Source organism: Eumetopias jubatus, unplaced genomic scaffold, assembly GCF_037043125.1.
Source record: "Eumetopias jubatus isolate StellerSeaLion01/CBP00866 unplaced genomic scaffold, mEumJub1_p1.0 scaffold_15, whole genome shotgun sequence".
In the NCBI taxonomy this organism is placed as follows: Eukaryota; Metazoa; Chordata; class Mammalia; order Carnivora; family Otariidae; genus Eumetopias; species Eumetopias jubatus.
The window spans coordinates 58221747-58236937 of NW_028274821.1; the positions used below are offsets into that span (position 1 = coordinate 58221747).

At 46.9% G+C, this 15191-nt stretch overlaps 1 protein-coding gene across 1 annotated transcript; it reads right to left on the reverse strand.

Annotated features, from left to right (window-relative positions):
* Window positions 1–8257: 8257 nt before the first annotated feature.
* Window positions 8258–14915, reverse strand: SPATA31F1 (SPATA31 subfamily F member 1). Its single transcript, XM_088018810.1, has 5 exons — window positions 14772–14915; window positions 14099–14138; window positions 13516–13576; window positions 11984–12086; window positions 8258–11884 (listed from the first exon to the last, which is right to left on the reverse strand). Exons 1-5 carry the CDS (start codon window positions 14913–14915, stop codon window positions 8258–8260), a joined length of 3975 nt encoding a protein of 1324 aa, XP_087874936.1.
* Between the last annotated feature and the right edge of the window lie 276 nt (window positions 14916–15191).

Here is a 15191-nt window from a genome sequence, read left to right on the forward strand (position 1 = left end):
CAACCTTTCTTTTCTGCCTTCCAGTTCTCTCCTCCCACCCCTAAACCTCCCTAATCTCTAAACACTAGGATGCTATACCTGCCCTCTTTGTCTCTAGCTTCATGCACTAGGCCCCACACATCTAGAACTTCTCTGAAATCTCTCCCACTGCTCCAGTCATCTGAGAGCATCTTTATAGACATGATCAGCAATGGAAATACTTTTTTATGCTCACCTGGCCTCTCTGTTGGGACACCTACTCCATAGGCTCTAATAGTAATTTGCCATGGTAACTTCCAGAATCCATCTCTACCTCCAGCTTTTGGTTTTGGTTCTCCATACCCCTCTCTCCATCCCCGGCCATGGTCTATTTCTTGCTTCTCCCTTATCCTTTTGGGCCTTTGCCCACACTCTGTTACATGTGAGGGAACCTTTTTTTCTTTCTTCTTTCCCTTCCTTCCTTCCTTCCTTCCTTCCTTCCTTCCTTCCTTCCTTCCTCCCTCCCTCCCTCCCTCCCTCCCTCCCTCCCTCCCTCCCTCCCTCCCTTCCTTCCTTCCTTCCTTCCTTCCTTCCTTCCTGATTTTATTTGAGAGAGAGAGCATGAGGGAGAGAGCGCACAAGCAGGGTGAGGGGCAGAGGGAGAGGGAGAAACAGGCTCGCTGCTGAGCAGGGAGGCTGAAGCTGGGCTTGATCTCAGGACCCTGGGATCATGACCTGAACTGAAGGCAGACGCTTAATGGACTGAGCGACCCAGGCACCGCACGTGTAAGGGAACCTTTCTTGTAAGCCATGCTGTCTTTCCTCAATGCTACTTTCTACTTACCACCAGTGAAGTGGTACTTTTAGCCAAGGCCATCTTTTAGACATGGGCATTTGGTCCTATCCCCTACTTCTACACCACCTCATTACTCCAGCAGTTCTTTCTTTGTTCTCCCTTATCATCTGCCTGACATCATTTCAGTCAACATCCAACATGTTATGTCTCTCACTTTTTTTCCCTTACTGTTTTCCGTAATGGCTGCACCAATTTAAATTCCCACCAATAGTACACAAATGTTTACTTTCTCTATATCCTCACCAACATTCATCTCTTGTTTTCTTGAGTATAGCCATTGTAACAGGTGTGAGATAATATCTCATTGTGGTTTTGATTTGCATTTCCCTGATGAGTAATGTTGAACATCTCATCATGTACCTGTTTGATATTCAAATGTCTTGTTTGAAAAAATAGTCTAATTAGTTCCTCTGCCTATTTTTATTTTATTTTATTTTATTCTATTTATTTTGTTTTTATTTAAATTTCAGTTAACATACAGTGTAATATTAGTTTCAGGTATACACTGTAGTGATTCAGCACTTCCATACAACACCCAGTGCTCATCACAAGTGTACTCCTTAATCCCCATCACCTATTTAACCCATCCCCTCCAACCTCCCCTCTGGTAACCATCAGTTTATTCTTTATAATTAAGAGTCTGTTTCTTGGGGGAACCCTCCTACACTGTTGGTGGGAATGCAAACTGGTGCAGCCACTCTGCAAAACAGTATGGAGGTTCCTCAAAAAGTTGAAAATAGAGCTACCCTACGAGCCAGCAATTGCAGTACTGGGTATTTACCCCAAAGATACAAATGTAGTGATCTGAAGGGGTATGTGCACCTCAATGTTTATAGCAGCAATGTCTACAATAGCCAAACTATGGAACGAGCCTAGAGGTCCATCGACAGATGAATGGATAAAGATGATGTGGTATATATACACAATGGACTATTATGCAGCCATTAAAAAAATGAAATCTTGCCATTTGCAACAACATGGATGGAACTAGAGGGTATTATGCTAAGAGAAATAAGTCAATCAGAGAAAGACAATTATCATAGGATCTCAATGATATGTGGAATTTGAGAAATAAGGCAGAAGATCATAGGGGAAGAGAGGAAAAAATAAAACAAGACAAAACCAGAGAGGGAGACAAACCATAAGAGATTCTTAATCTCAGGAAACAAACTGAGGGTTGCTGGAGTAGGGGGGGTGGGAGGGATGGGGTGGCTGGGGGATGGACATTGGGGAGGGTATGTGCTATGGGGAATGCTGTGAATTGTGTAAGACTGTTGAATCATAGACCTGTACCCTTGAAACAAATCATACATTATATGTTAATAAAAAAATAAGGGGCCCCTGTGTGGCTCAGTCATTAAGCATCTGCCTTCGGCTCAGGTCATGATCCCAGGGCCCTGGGATCGAGCCCCGCATTTGGGCTCCCTGCTTGGCAGGAAGCCTGCTTCTCCCTCTCCCACTCTCCCTGCTGTGTTCCCTCTTTTGCTGTGTCTCTCTCTGTCAAATAAATAAAATCTTTAAAAAATTTTAAAAAAAAGTTTGTTTCTTGGTTTGTCTCTCTTTTTTTCCTTTTGCTCATTTGTTTTGTTTCTTAAATTCCACAAATGAGTGAAATCATATGGTATTTTTCTTTCTCTAATTTCAGTTAGCATAATACTCTCTAGTTCCATATATACTACATTTTCTTTATCCATATGACGGTTGATGGACACTTGAGCAGTTTCCATAATTTTACTATTAAATCAGACTTTGTTGTTGTCATTGATGTCACGCACCCCCCTTTTTTAAAAGATTTATTTGAGAGAGAGAGAGAGCACGAGTGGGGAAAGGAGCAGAGGGAGAGGAAGCAGACTCCCTACTGAGTGTGGAGCCCCACACGGGGACTCACTCCCAAGACCCCGAAATCATGACCTGAGCCAAAGTCAGACGCTTAACCAACTGAGCCACCCAGGCACCCCTGATGTCACTCACCTTTTAAAAAAGTCTTCTCTGGGTCTCTCTTCCTCCTACTGCTATTTCCTCATTTTTCTGCACTTCTATGAAACAAACTTCCTTGAAAGAATTGGCTACACTTGCTAACACCGGTTATTCTTCTTCCATTCTTTTAAGATTTTATTTATTTGAGAGAGAGAGAATGAGAGCAAGAAAGAGAGCACATGAGAGGGGGGAGGGTCAGAGGGAGAAGCAGACTCCCTGCTGAGCAGGGAGCCCAATGCAGGACTACATCCTGGGACTCGATCCTGGGATTCCAGGATCATGACCTGAGCCGAAGGCAGTCGCTTAACCAACTGAGCCACCCAGATGCCCCACCTTCCATTCTTTCTTGAATCCATTCCAGTCATGCCTTCATGTCCATCATTCATCAGACTATTCTCAAGGCCATGAGTGATTCTGTGTTGCTGAATCTAATGGTCAATTCTAAGTCCTCATTTTCTTTGGCCCAATCACAACTTTTGACACAGTTGCTCACTATCTCCTTGCAGTATTTTTCTCCTCTTGGCTTATGGTATACCACACTCTTCTGCTTTTCCTTCCTCCCTGGGTACTGTTCTTAGTCTCCTTTCTTACTGGATCCCCTTTTCCCTCCAATTTCTTACCGTTAGAATATCCCAGAGCCCAGTCCTTTGGGTTTTTCCTTCATTTCACTCATTCCCTTGGTGATCTTATCTAATCTCATGGTTTTACATACATCAGCCAATCAATCAGTCAATCAATCAATCAATCAATCATCTCTCTCTGAGGACCATCAGGTTTCTGTGTTTATTTTTTTTTAATTTTATTAATATTTTATTTATTTTACAGAGAGAGAGAGAGCATAAGCGGGGGAACTGCAGAGGGTAGAAGAGAAGCAGGCTTCCCACTGAGCAGGGAGCCCGATGCAGGGCTTGATCCCTGGACCCTAGGATCATGACCTGAGCCGAAGGCAGCCGCTTAACCGACTAAGCCACCCAGGCACCCCAGGTTTCTGTGTTTAGAATAGATTTTGGAGGTATGGTCTCAGGAAGAATCAGAGAGGTTAGTTATGATACTATTCCAATAACTGTAGAGGCAAAGGGAGTGCAAAGTGATTATGTTCTGGATTCTTTTTTTTAATTTAAGATTTTATTTTTTAAAAGATTTTATTTGACAGAGAGAGAGAGAGAGAGAGCACGCAGGGAGCAGCAGGCAGAGGGAGAAGGAGAAGCAGGCTTCCCGCTGAGCAGGGACCCTGATGCGGGGCTCAGTCCCAGGACCCTGGGATCATGACCTGAGTCGAAGGCAGACGCTTAACTGACTGAGCCACCCCAGCGCCCCAAGATTTTATTTATTTTAGAGAGTGTGTGTGAGAGTGGGGGTGGGGGGGCAGAGAGAGAGGGAGAGGGACAAGCAGATAAGCAGACTCTGTGCTGAGCACAGAGCCCATGCGGGGCTCCATTGCATGACCCTGAGATCATGACCTGAGCTGAAATTAAGAGTTGGACGCTCAAATGACTGAGCCACCCAGGGGCCCCATGCATTCATTTTGAAGGCAGAGATTTTTCTCATGGATTGGATATGGACTGTTAGAGATAAAACATCAAAATGACACCAGTGGTTTCAGCCTGAACAACAGACAAGAGGAGGTGCCATTAACTGATGTGGGAAATACTGCAATTAGAATAGGTCTGGTATGTGTGACTGGGTGGTGGTAAGGGAGCAGGGAATCAGGATTTCACTTTTGAGATAAATATTGGACATCCATGTGTATGTTTTTTTTAAAGATTTATTTGAGAGAGTGAGAGAGCATGAGTGGGGGGTGGGAGAGGCAGAGGGAGAGGGAGAAGCAGACTCCCGACTGAGCAGGGAACCCAACTCTGGGCTCCATCCCAGGACCCTGGGATCATGACCTGAGCTGAAGGCAGATGCTTAACCAACTGAGCCACCCAGGTGCCCCTGTATATGTTGATTAGACAATTTGGAGGCATGAGACTACCCCCATAGAGTAATGATCTCCATGGAGGCAACGCCTGTGTCTTGGTGATTGTTTTGTCTGGCATAGTTCCTGGCACACAAATATTTTAATTGTCAAATGCAAGATGCCTCTCAAGGTCATTTTTATTGTGACCCTTTTATGTGACCCTAGGGTCCTCCTCATCAGCTGAGTATTTCCTCCTGTGGCAGGATCCCATAGACCATAGCACTCATCACATTGATGTAGTAATTTATCTGCTTCCTCAGGCCAGACTTTGGATTCAAGTCTATTAAGGTATTACCATGCACAGCCCCTATCCTAAGCCCTGGGGATATGAGATACTATTGTAATTTTTTAGGAAAGAAAGGACGTGAAACTGAACTATAAGCAGAGGCATTAAAAAGAAAGGAAAGGGGAAACCTGAGAGATATCAAAATTAGAACCCAGAGAGGGACACCTGGGTGGCTCAGTCAAGTAAAGCGTCTGCCTTCGGCTTGGGTCATGATCCCAGGGTTCTGGGATGAGTCCCGAGTTGGGCTCCTTGCTCCGTGGGGAGCCTGCTTCTCCCTCTGCCTGCTCTGCCTGTTGCTCCCCCTGCTTGTACTCTCTCTCTGAAAAATAAATAAAATCTTTTTTTTCCTAATAAATTCTTACTTAGACTTGTGGTTTATTTCAGATCGAAATTGTATCATCTTCCTGTGAAATATGGAAATGTATGGCCAAAACCACCAACTCTGCCTTTGGCAAATTCTTGTGGCCTCATGAAAACATGAACAATACTGTTTAGACTGTTTTGTCTATAAATACTGACTATAAATAAAGTCTTAAAAAAATTAGAACCCAGTGACTGACTTGATGTATGGTCTAAAAAAAAAAAGTGGATGTATAGTGATACCATTCCGGGACATTAGAAAGCAGTTTGGTGGGGTAGAGGATATTTGGAAATTTTGAATTAATCTGCATTGTCTTTGGAGCAAGATGGAGTTTCTTCCTGTCTGTTGGCTATACAGTTGGAGCTCAGAGGAAAGACTAGAGCAACAAAGTGACTTTGGGAATCACCAGTATATCAACAGTAATTGAGGTTTGGGGTTTGGATGTACAGTTGTCCCCCTTTCCAGATAAAGAAATTGGTGCTCAGAAATGTTAAGTAACTTGCCAAATGTTAGAGTTAGGATTTTAACTCTGATTTCTTTTCACATGCCAGTCTTGTGACTTTGGCCTTAAAATCTGCATCCTCTCCAAGGGTCACACATTTGGCTTGAAAATTGTAAAAACACATGCTCAAGGATTTTGTAATGTTTTCCTTGTGTTGTAGTTTTGTTGCCCTTTATTCATGCTTATCATCTTTTTCTGAAATCATTCTCTGGTCATTTCAGTCAGAAGTTTCCTTCTGAAGGTGACCCAAATCTTTTATTCATACTTAACCTTATATCGAGTGGAATAAGCACAACCTTCAGCTGTGCTGTTCAGCTGTAGCCTCCTTAAAGGCCAGGATTTCAGTCTTCCTTCCAAGGACACCATACCTGCCCCAACCCAGTTAATGGAGAAGGTAGGAGAGGTCCAATCACACCTCCTTGGGAGGTCAAGGAATATGAGTCTGATGGTCACCATTAAGAGATTCACTTTGTGGCCAGGGTTACATAGGCTGGTGGTGGTGCTGGGGGGTGGGAGTGAGGTTGACTGAACAGGAAGTGGGAAAGAGCTCTAATACTGCCTTAGTATGGCAAGTTATTGGAGAGGCCTCATAAAACAAGTCTGTAGAAGGAACTTCATTTAGTCTATGTATGAGGGAGTGTGTAGACAAGATATGGTCAGATCTCAGCTTGCCTCTCAGTCTTCCTCTTGGGGTTCTCCATTACATTCCAGGGGTTTCAGAGAATTTCACATCACCTTTCCATTAATGATAAACAGATATTACTATGAAATAGCCAATTATTGGACATTCCAGAAAGATCGAAGGGGCCACAGTCCCTGTTCAGTGCTGAGCAGTTTATCTGCTTTAGAGCCTCATGTGTGGCACTAAATTCTGGATCCCTGTCCACTTTCCATGACTGTTCAATGGAACAGAACACTATAAAACGCTAAAGGTTTTTTGTTTTGTTTTATTTGTTTGTTTTGACAGTCAAAATGAGTGGTTCTGGTGCTTTTTGAAATGTAGGGGGACATAAGAAATGGGGAATGATGACAGGCACCGAGGGCCGGAGTAGTCAGACTAATTGGTGCTATCTTTGCCTGGGGAGAGGACAAGAGTCATCCTCTGAGGGGAAGATACCAGGCAGATCCTGGGAGAGGATACAGCTGAGTTCAATACCATATAATATGCATGAACATATATACACTTATATATGTGTATGTATATTCAGGAAGGCAAGACTGGTGGAAAGGAGGAAAGTAGAGAAGGATTGAGGTTGTAGGTGGCACAGAAATAAGACATAGCAGTGGGGCTGGGTACAAGCTGCTGGCAGTACTTGACAAGACTGGGTGTGTTTAGAAAACTACTTGTGTTTGTGGGTCCTTTCCCAGCAGCTTCAACACTTAGCCAACCACTCTTAATAACACTAAGGGCAAATAGATTGAAACTCAGATTTACTCACCTACTTCCCCCAAAAGCACTTGAACCTTGGGTTGGCTTCCTGGCTCCAGGCTCTTTTGAGTGCAAAGTAAATTGGCTTTGCTCCCTTATACCCTGCTCAGGAACAGTCAGCCTCTGTCCCAGGTACTCAGACCTCCATCTACATGCTCCCCTTCCCTGATTCTCTCCTCGCCTGCCCTTGGGAGGGGAGGACAAGCCCCTCTTCATGGCCTACTGTGATCTTCATTCCAAGGGTCACTCATTCCATGCAGCTGGCCGGCAGTGGAGGCGGGATATAGGCAAGAGAGTTAGAGCAGCTTCCCAGATGAATTCTCCAGAAAGATCTTGCCAATAACCAACAGGGAGCAGAGCAGGGGAGATTCTATCGTTTGCTTTTGACATCCTGTCATATTAGCTACATGCTTTTGAATAAACACAAAGTACCTCCTCAAGGTGGGAGTGCTGTGGCACTCCTCTGAAAACCTCCCCTGCAGACCGTGGGCCTTTACGGAAGTCATCAGTGAATTCTGCCTGTGGGATTCCTGGCCACTCCTCCTCGCCACTACTATCCTCGTGTCCACATTGCTCCTCTGGGCCTAAGGACACCAATGGGAAGCCATGCTAGAATTCAAGTCTGACCTTTATTTACCTTACCTTCCTTCTCTGCTCAAGCCCCTTTATCCACAGTCCAGGGTGGGCTGGGAGGAGTTGTGTGGAATGCTGACCCAGCTTAAGTGTGGGTTAAAGCTCCTTCTCTAGATGGGAAGGACATTTTAGCCTCCCCTCGTACCTTCCCTTAACACACCACAGTGGAGAGAAGGAGGAGACAGTGCTTTGCTTAGAGACAGAGAGTGTATTTTGGGGGGCACTCTGCCCCACCTGCACACTAATGAAAATGACAGTAGCAGTCCTCTTCAAGGGACACAGATGTTGGGGGAGACTACCAAGTCTTTTGACTGTGTTGGGTCTTCTTGAGCAGACCGTTTCCCTCTGAGGTGAGAGGTGAGATCCAGGGTACATTCCTTGGTTGGGTGGCACAAGCCGCTTGAGGACAGTGCCGAGGGCAGTGGCGGGGGTGGCCCAGGACTGAGGCAGAATGGAGTCGGTGAGAGCGGGAGCAGTGCCGGAGCTTACTGTCTGGGGAATGGGGACCATCCAAGAAGGCCAGGCCCACGTGCTTCTCAGTGGGGGAAGATCGGGCCTTGGAGTCCCCTCTTATCCTCTCTGTCTTGGTTCGCCCCATGGGACTTTTGGCTGGAGCCAGGCCCTTTTCTACATTTTCTTTTCTGGTGTTGGCCACTTTCCCAGCTATAGAGAACATGGATTCCTCATGCACTTTGCCTTTTGCCTTGGAGTTAAAACAGTGCAGAAAGGATTTCATCTTACTTCTCAAGCCTGATTCTGGAAGGCTGGGCCTCTTGTGGGTATGGACTGGCATCACCTGTCCCTGCAAAACCTGACCTTTCAGAGTTTGGCCCTGCAAAGGCTTACTGTGAATGAGTTGGCCCAGGAAAAGCTGGCCCTGTGATGCCTGGGGCACCACAGGTAGGGCGTTCTTAGGAATCCTTGCTGGTTTGAGGATGACATTAAGCTTGGTTTGACTGCTGTGCAGGTCATTCTTCTCAGATACCTTCACCCCAGGGATTCCTGGAGGTGGCTCTGGGAGCTTCATCTGAGGGTGATGCCGGGTACTGTGCTCACAGGGAGCATCAAGAGGAAAGCTATGGCTCCGTCGCCAGGGGCTATGGGGCGTCCTGTTCAGAAGTATCCCTTTTGGCCTCTGGGCTTCATCAGGGAGGCTTATGTCTCTTGTAGAGGAGTGTGCAAACCCTGCATCCCCTTCTCCGTGGTCCCCTGCCAATTTGGGTTTCCCTGGGTCCTCTCTCTTTTCTGACAGCATGGGGACTTGGGCTGAGTCCTTGCTGTGGCCAGGGCTTTGGGGCTCAGGGCTCCAGGGCTCCTCCAGGCTGGGGCTGTTCACATTGGCCTCCAAGTGAACACAAAGCACCTGGGCCTCTGTCATGTCCCCACTGGGTTGTGAGGTCCAGTGGGCAGAACCATGAGGTATTGGTCTTGAACTAGGTTGCTTCTGGTTCTGCTGCACTGCCTTTAACTCAAGGGCCAGCTGTTCTTTAAGGTGGAGCCATTCTGGATCTGGGACATGAGGAGTGTCTGGTGGGATGGGGAGATCCTGGAGCCATGTTTTTCCTTGGTTGTTTAGACTCCCTAGAGACTCCTGTGTGGATGTGTTGTCTGGGGTTGCTACAGTTTGTTCTCTGGACAACCTTGCCTTTATGGGAATTCCCAGTTGTATCTCTAGGATCTTCTTTCTTAGATGGAAATTTAGTTTGGCTAAAATGGGTTTCTTGAGTGTGTAGGGCCCAGAGGCCTCTGCCTGGCTTTCTAGAGGCACCGTCTTGATCATTTCTTCCACCTGCTCTTCAACCTGGAGCTCATCTTCAATGTCTGCACAAGTCTCGTTGGCATCTTGAAAGCATGGCCCAGGACTCAGACACCGCTCTTCAGATGAGATCATCTGAGTCAGAGGTTCACTTGGGAATTCACCAGGCCCAGGCACCATTCCTGCGATTACAGCTTGGGTAGAGATTGCCGGTGCCATGGCCCTAGAGAGAGCCACATAATAAAGAGCAGGCAGCCCTGACAAGAAGGCCAGGTACTTGTGCCGCAAAGTTGTCTCCAGTTTCTCAATGGCTCCCTCGGACAGGACTTGGGACAGCTTAGTGTGTTCAGTGACAGCATCTGGTGAGGCTTGTTGCTGTTGATCAAGGGCCATTGGTATCCAGGGCACAGCTTTTTGTTTTAGGGCAGGGTCAGTTGCTGCCTGTAGCTCCAAGGGCTTGCTTTCTGGGATGCAGGTGAAGGGAGCCACTTGCAGGTCCCCAGGAATTATGCACTGCCAAGAGCTATAGACACGAGCAGGGACCTTGCCCTGGTGAATCTGCCCACATTTGAAGTTGATGTGGCCCTGCAATATTGCCTTGGCCTGGTCAAACAAGTGTGGCATGGAGACTGGCCCTGGGTCTGTGATGGGTGAGAATGGGTCACTGGCCCCAGTGGCCTCTAGGGCTGTAGGTTGGGGATGCACGTTGGCTAGGGCTGTGCTGCTCCAGGACAGAGTTGACTGATCAGTGGGGGGCAGGAGCAATTGGATGGACTCCTGGATCTTTTGGGGCAGGCCCCAGCGGTGGTGAATCAACTGCCGCTGGAGGTGGAATTCTAGCAGCCTCCGGGCATGCTCCGGGAAGAAGACTAGTTCCCTAGTGAGGACTGTGATGGGTCTCATTGGCCAGGAAGTTTTCACTGTCTCAGGAGACTGGGCTTTGCCACAGGGTCTATACTGCTTGGGGTTCTGGGTGTGCTGAGGTCTCTGGAAAACAGCTGGCAAGCCCCACTGAAGCTGGAGCTGCCTCTGCAGCAGGTGCCACTCCAGGGCATCACACTCGGCCAGAGTCAGAAATGGGACACTGATTTGAGGTTGTGGGTAGTCAGATGGAATGACCCAATTTGGGGAAGGTGGGGAAGAGGGTGTGGCAGACTGGGGTGGAGTTTTAGGTAGCAGAGGGAGAATGGAGAGTTCCTTGAAGAGAAAAGAATCCTTCAAGGGATGCTTGGACATTCTCCCATTTGTGGAGTAACTTTGAGAGCCCAGGAAGGTGTTAACCAGGGACTCACTGTGCAGAGAAGGGAGTCCACAGAATAGCTGGCTGTATTTCTGCTGCAGATGGTCCACTGAGTCATGATCCTGGTACCCAGGAAGTGCATAGAGGCCACTTGAGTCTTTAAGGGCTGGAGAGGTCAAGGCCAGAGCCATATGGTTTGGGATTTGCTGGTGGTGGTGTCTTTGTTCTGGATCCATAATGGACCATTCAGAAACCCAGAAGGCCTGGGTAGGCTGGCTGGCCATACATGAACCCCAGGTCTGGTAGGAATAGGTTCCGAATTTTTCAATAGAGAACTTAGAAGTATTCTTCTGGATGAAAGAAACTGGTTGGTTATTTACAGGTTGGTAAAACAACGGCGGATTTGGCATAAGCTGCCTCAGGGACTCCACCACACGTTTGGGTAGCCCCCACCTCTGGAAATGCATCCATTTTTTCACATGTACCTCAAGAAGCCTTAGGACTTCAGGACTGAGGAATGGCAGGTGGGCAGGGAGGACAGTAACCATATGCAAGGCCATAGGGTGTGTCAGGGTAGTGATTTCTCGGTTCAGGGTCTGCATAGAGACCTGGGAATTCAAGGGCTGTTGCCCTTGGTTTCCACAGACAAGGGTGGGGCTGCTCTGCATCATCTCCTGCTGGTTCACTGGAACCCTAGGCTCCTCAAGTCTTGAACAACACAAAGTCTCTGGGCCCCTGGGCACCTCTGGCATTTGAAATCCCTGCCCCAGCTGGAGGTGTTCAGCCCAGCAATCATGGATCCTGACTGTACCAGCTGACTGGACAGCTGACTGTGTTAAGGATTTCTGATCCACTAATTGCAACACTGGGGGGGGTGCAGATCGAAGTGCAAGTGCTTTGGAGTATAGGGAATGTTGCTGCAGACTCTGGTTGAAAGACACAGTAGACATGGACAAAATCTCTAGGCAAGAGGAGCCCTGCAATGGCCCCGATGAAGGGGGAGAGATCAGGGTGTTCTCACCCACCAGCAACTGCTGAATCTCCAGAGCCATGGCATTGCAGATGGGGCAGGTAGGATCTGCACACAGGAGCTGCCTCACACTTCCCTCCTTAGGAAGCCAGTCCTGGCTGGGAAGGGAGGATGGCAACAGTTACTGATGGAATGACACCTACTTTTTTCTTTTGTTTTGCCTTTTTAAGTAGGCTCCACACCTAGCATGGAGCCCAGTGCGGGGCTTGAACTCACAACCCTTAGATCAAGACCTGAGCTGAGATAAAGAGTAGGATGCTTAACCAACTGAGCGACCCAGGCACCCCAACACCTGCCTCTTTAAATATGTGTGGCCTGGAGATTTGGTCCACCCTCCCCTAGTCCTGGAAGCCTTGGGGCCTGTACCCTCATGGTGTTTACCCATCTCCTTTGCCTCCTAGGAAAATGCCATTGGCAAATTATGTTGGGCTGGGCTGGGCTGAGGGTCTGGAGCTTGTTGGGCAAGGTCTCAGACAACCCATGGGAGTGCAGGGCCGTGAGAGACTAAAAGGTGGGGTGTATTGTTTGTTGATCTATGTTGAGAAGCTGAACCAGGAGAAGGAAACCAGGCAGAGGCAGGGAGCCAATGGTTAGCTGACGGGGCATCACCAGGAACATTCCCAGGAAGAATCTGGAGTCTATCTCATCTGGGATTAAGAAGGCCACAACCCAGGGGTGCCTGGGTGACTCGGTTGGGTGACTGCCTTCATCTGGGGTCATGGTCCCATGGTCCTGGAATCAAGCCCCGCATCGGGCTCCCTGCTTCTCTCTCTCCCACTCCCCCTGCTTGTGTTCCCTCTCTCCCTGTCTCTCTCTCTCTCTCTGTCAATTAAATATATAAATAAAATCTTTATAACTAACTAACTAACTAACTAACTAACTAACTAACTAACTAACTAACTAAAGAAGGCCACAGCCTGGCATTCAGTATTCCTAAACTGTGGAAAATGAGGTCTTTGTGGGAACTCTGCATTCTGGGGACTATGGAGTGTCCTAGCTCCTGCACATAGCATCTCTTAAAGGCCAGTCCCATTCTTTAGAGATTTTAAGAAGAGGATAAGATGACATGATCCTTTCTGAGGTCTGTCTCAGGAATTGGCCTCTCTGAAGAAAAAAACCATGGAGGTAATATCAGCAGGTTCCACGGGTCTGCCCTTGAATAGTTGTTAACTATAAAGGGAATATGACATGGTGATTTATTTATGCATGCATTTATCTATTCTCTTGACTGGATAACTTATCTGTGGCTGAGTACAAACTCATGTAGAGTCGTCAATGAATTACATAGCAAAATCCTGAATTTCAGGACCACTTTGAACCTAGCCCAGAGCAGAACTGGAAGACTCCTCCTTCCTGAGACACCTGATCCCCCTCTGCCCTGACAACCCTCGCAACCAGTCCTCAGCATCCACTGTGTCTGACTCCCTCCCAGACATTATCCCCTTTCTCCTCCCTGCTCCAGGCCAAGCAGAGAAATCATCACAGGCCAGGCCGGAGGTTTGGAGACTGCAAAGAGCAAGTGATCACCTTTTCATGATAGAGAGCAGCTCCCACGGCTTCTCAGCTTCTTCCTGGCAAAACCTCCTAGCTGAAAAACCAGGACAGTGTTACAAGGAATGAGAGGATGCAGGGACATCCTATAGCAAGCCGCAGGCCTTTGAGTAAGAAGAGGCTGAAAACCCCAACAGTCAATGCTCTAAGGCACGTCTGTGTACAACTTAACCTGCTGCAACATGTTGTCCTGGACCTAATTTCATTTGATCATCACAACCACACCGTGAGTGAGGCAGGCTCATGATATGCCCATTTCATGGATCACAGACTGAGAGATGAAGCGACTTCCACAGGGTCGTAAAGCTAGTAAATGACACAGCTAAAGGCTTCCGTCCTACTTCCTCATTCTTCATTCCCAGGGGCAGGGTAAGGTAGAGAATTTTGGAACATTCCTAGGCCCTGATTTCCCACCCAAGAAAGTCTTCTGGGAGAATTTGTCAACTGGGGTAATTGGAGCCTTCAGTGGTTAGAGCACCAGGCTACTTGTTGGAGTAGGAGTAGGAGTCAGGGGAATCTTGTCCATAGTGAGGGGAGTCAGAACAGAGACAGACCTTACCTCTTGTTGCTGCATCTCTTATCCTGACTTTTCTGTGACGCTTAAAGACAAAATGTTAGAGTATGAAGCTGGGATACCATTTCTTTTCATGATTAAAACATGACAAAGCTAATACACATTTCCCAATCCCTTTCTATGTGTCTGTCTATATTTTATTTACTTTCTTAATTTTCCTTTCCATACCCGTTTCTTTTCACCTCAACATTTCCCTTCTCTGCTTGTTTTTTATTTATTTCAAGGCTCTTCCATACTCAATACCTCTCATTTATTTCCCAGGAAAAGTTATGCATGAGGTTTATGATGAAGCAAGAGAAAGAGTAGAATAGATTAAAGGGTGTGTAGGTGTAATAGCCAAAGGATTCTGTTAACAAATGCCTATAGAAACCACCAACCAGAAAAATCCTGCTTACTGGGAGGTATTCTGAGATCCAGGATGTAGATTCCATTTCACCTAGGCCCCAACCCAAACCAGATTGAGATTATTTTTCAACTAGAATACACTGTAGGGTGGCCTGGAAAGGAATTATTACTAGTCTCTGAGAAGTACCATATAAAAGTTACTGAATGCATGGTATAAAAATTGGGGAGTGGTGGTAAAAGAAGAGACTCTGAGATCTTAAAAGCTTCTTATCTGAGGCTTAATTAGTTCAGTCATGGTCTCATGTTTCCCTACCTGGCAGCAGATCCTTTTAGGTTCCAACCTTAATCCACAGTAACTCCTTGTTACTTGCCAGATAATTAGAAGAATAATGAAGATGAAGCCATAGGTATATAAGGGATACTTGAAATCCCACAGAACAACAGTATGGCTCAACATAGTCTAAACCGCATTGGCATGAGGAGAGCAACCATCCCTATATCTAGGCATTCAGGGTCCTGGTGCCTAATGACTCCCAGTGCTATGCCTTGTCATCTCCACCTCATAGATGATGGAACCAGGCCACGAGACTGCATCACAAAGCCCTTCTGTTTCGCAAGGCAGGCGTAGTGTAAAAGACTTTTATCTGTTTTAGGAAAGCTTATATGGTGATTTAGTCTGTAGAAGAAGGTGTCCAGTTGTCTGTAAGGGTTACAGAGCCTGGGACTAAAGGTG

Bases quoted from the DNA above. Each gene is read 5' to 3' on its own strand.
- SPATA31F1 (XM_088018810.1), bottom strand. From the start codon at position 14,915: ATGTTGAGCCATACTGTTGTTCTGTGGGATTTCAAGTATCCCTTATAT. The intron at 14,139-14,771 runs GTAGGGAAACAT...TTTGTCTTTAAG, and splicing joins CTAAAAGGATCTGCTGCCAG to CGTCACAGAAAAGTCAGGAT. The intron at 12,087-13,515 runs GTGATCACTTGC...CTCCCTTCCCAG, and splicing joins CTGCTCTCTATCATGAAAAG to CCAGGACTGGCTTCCTAAGG.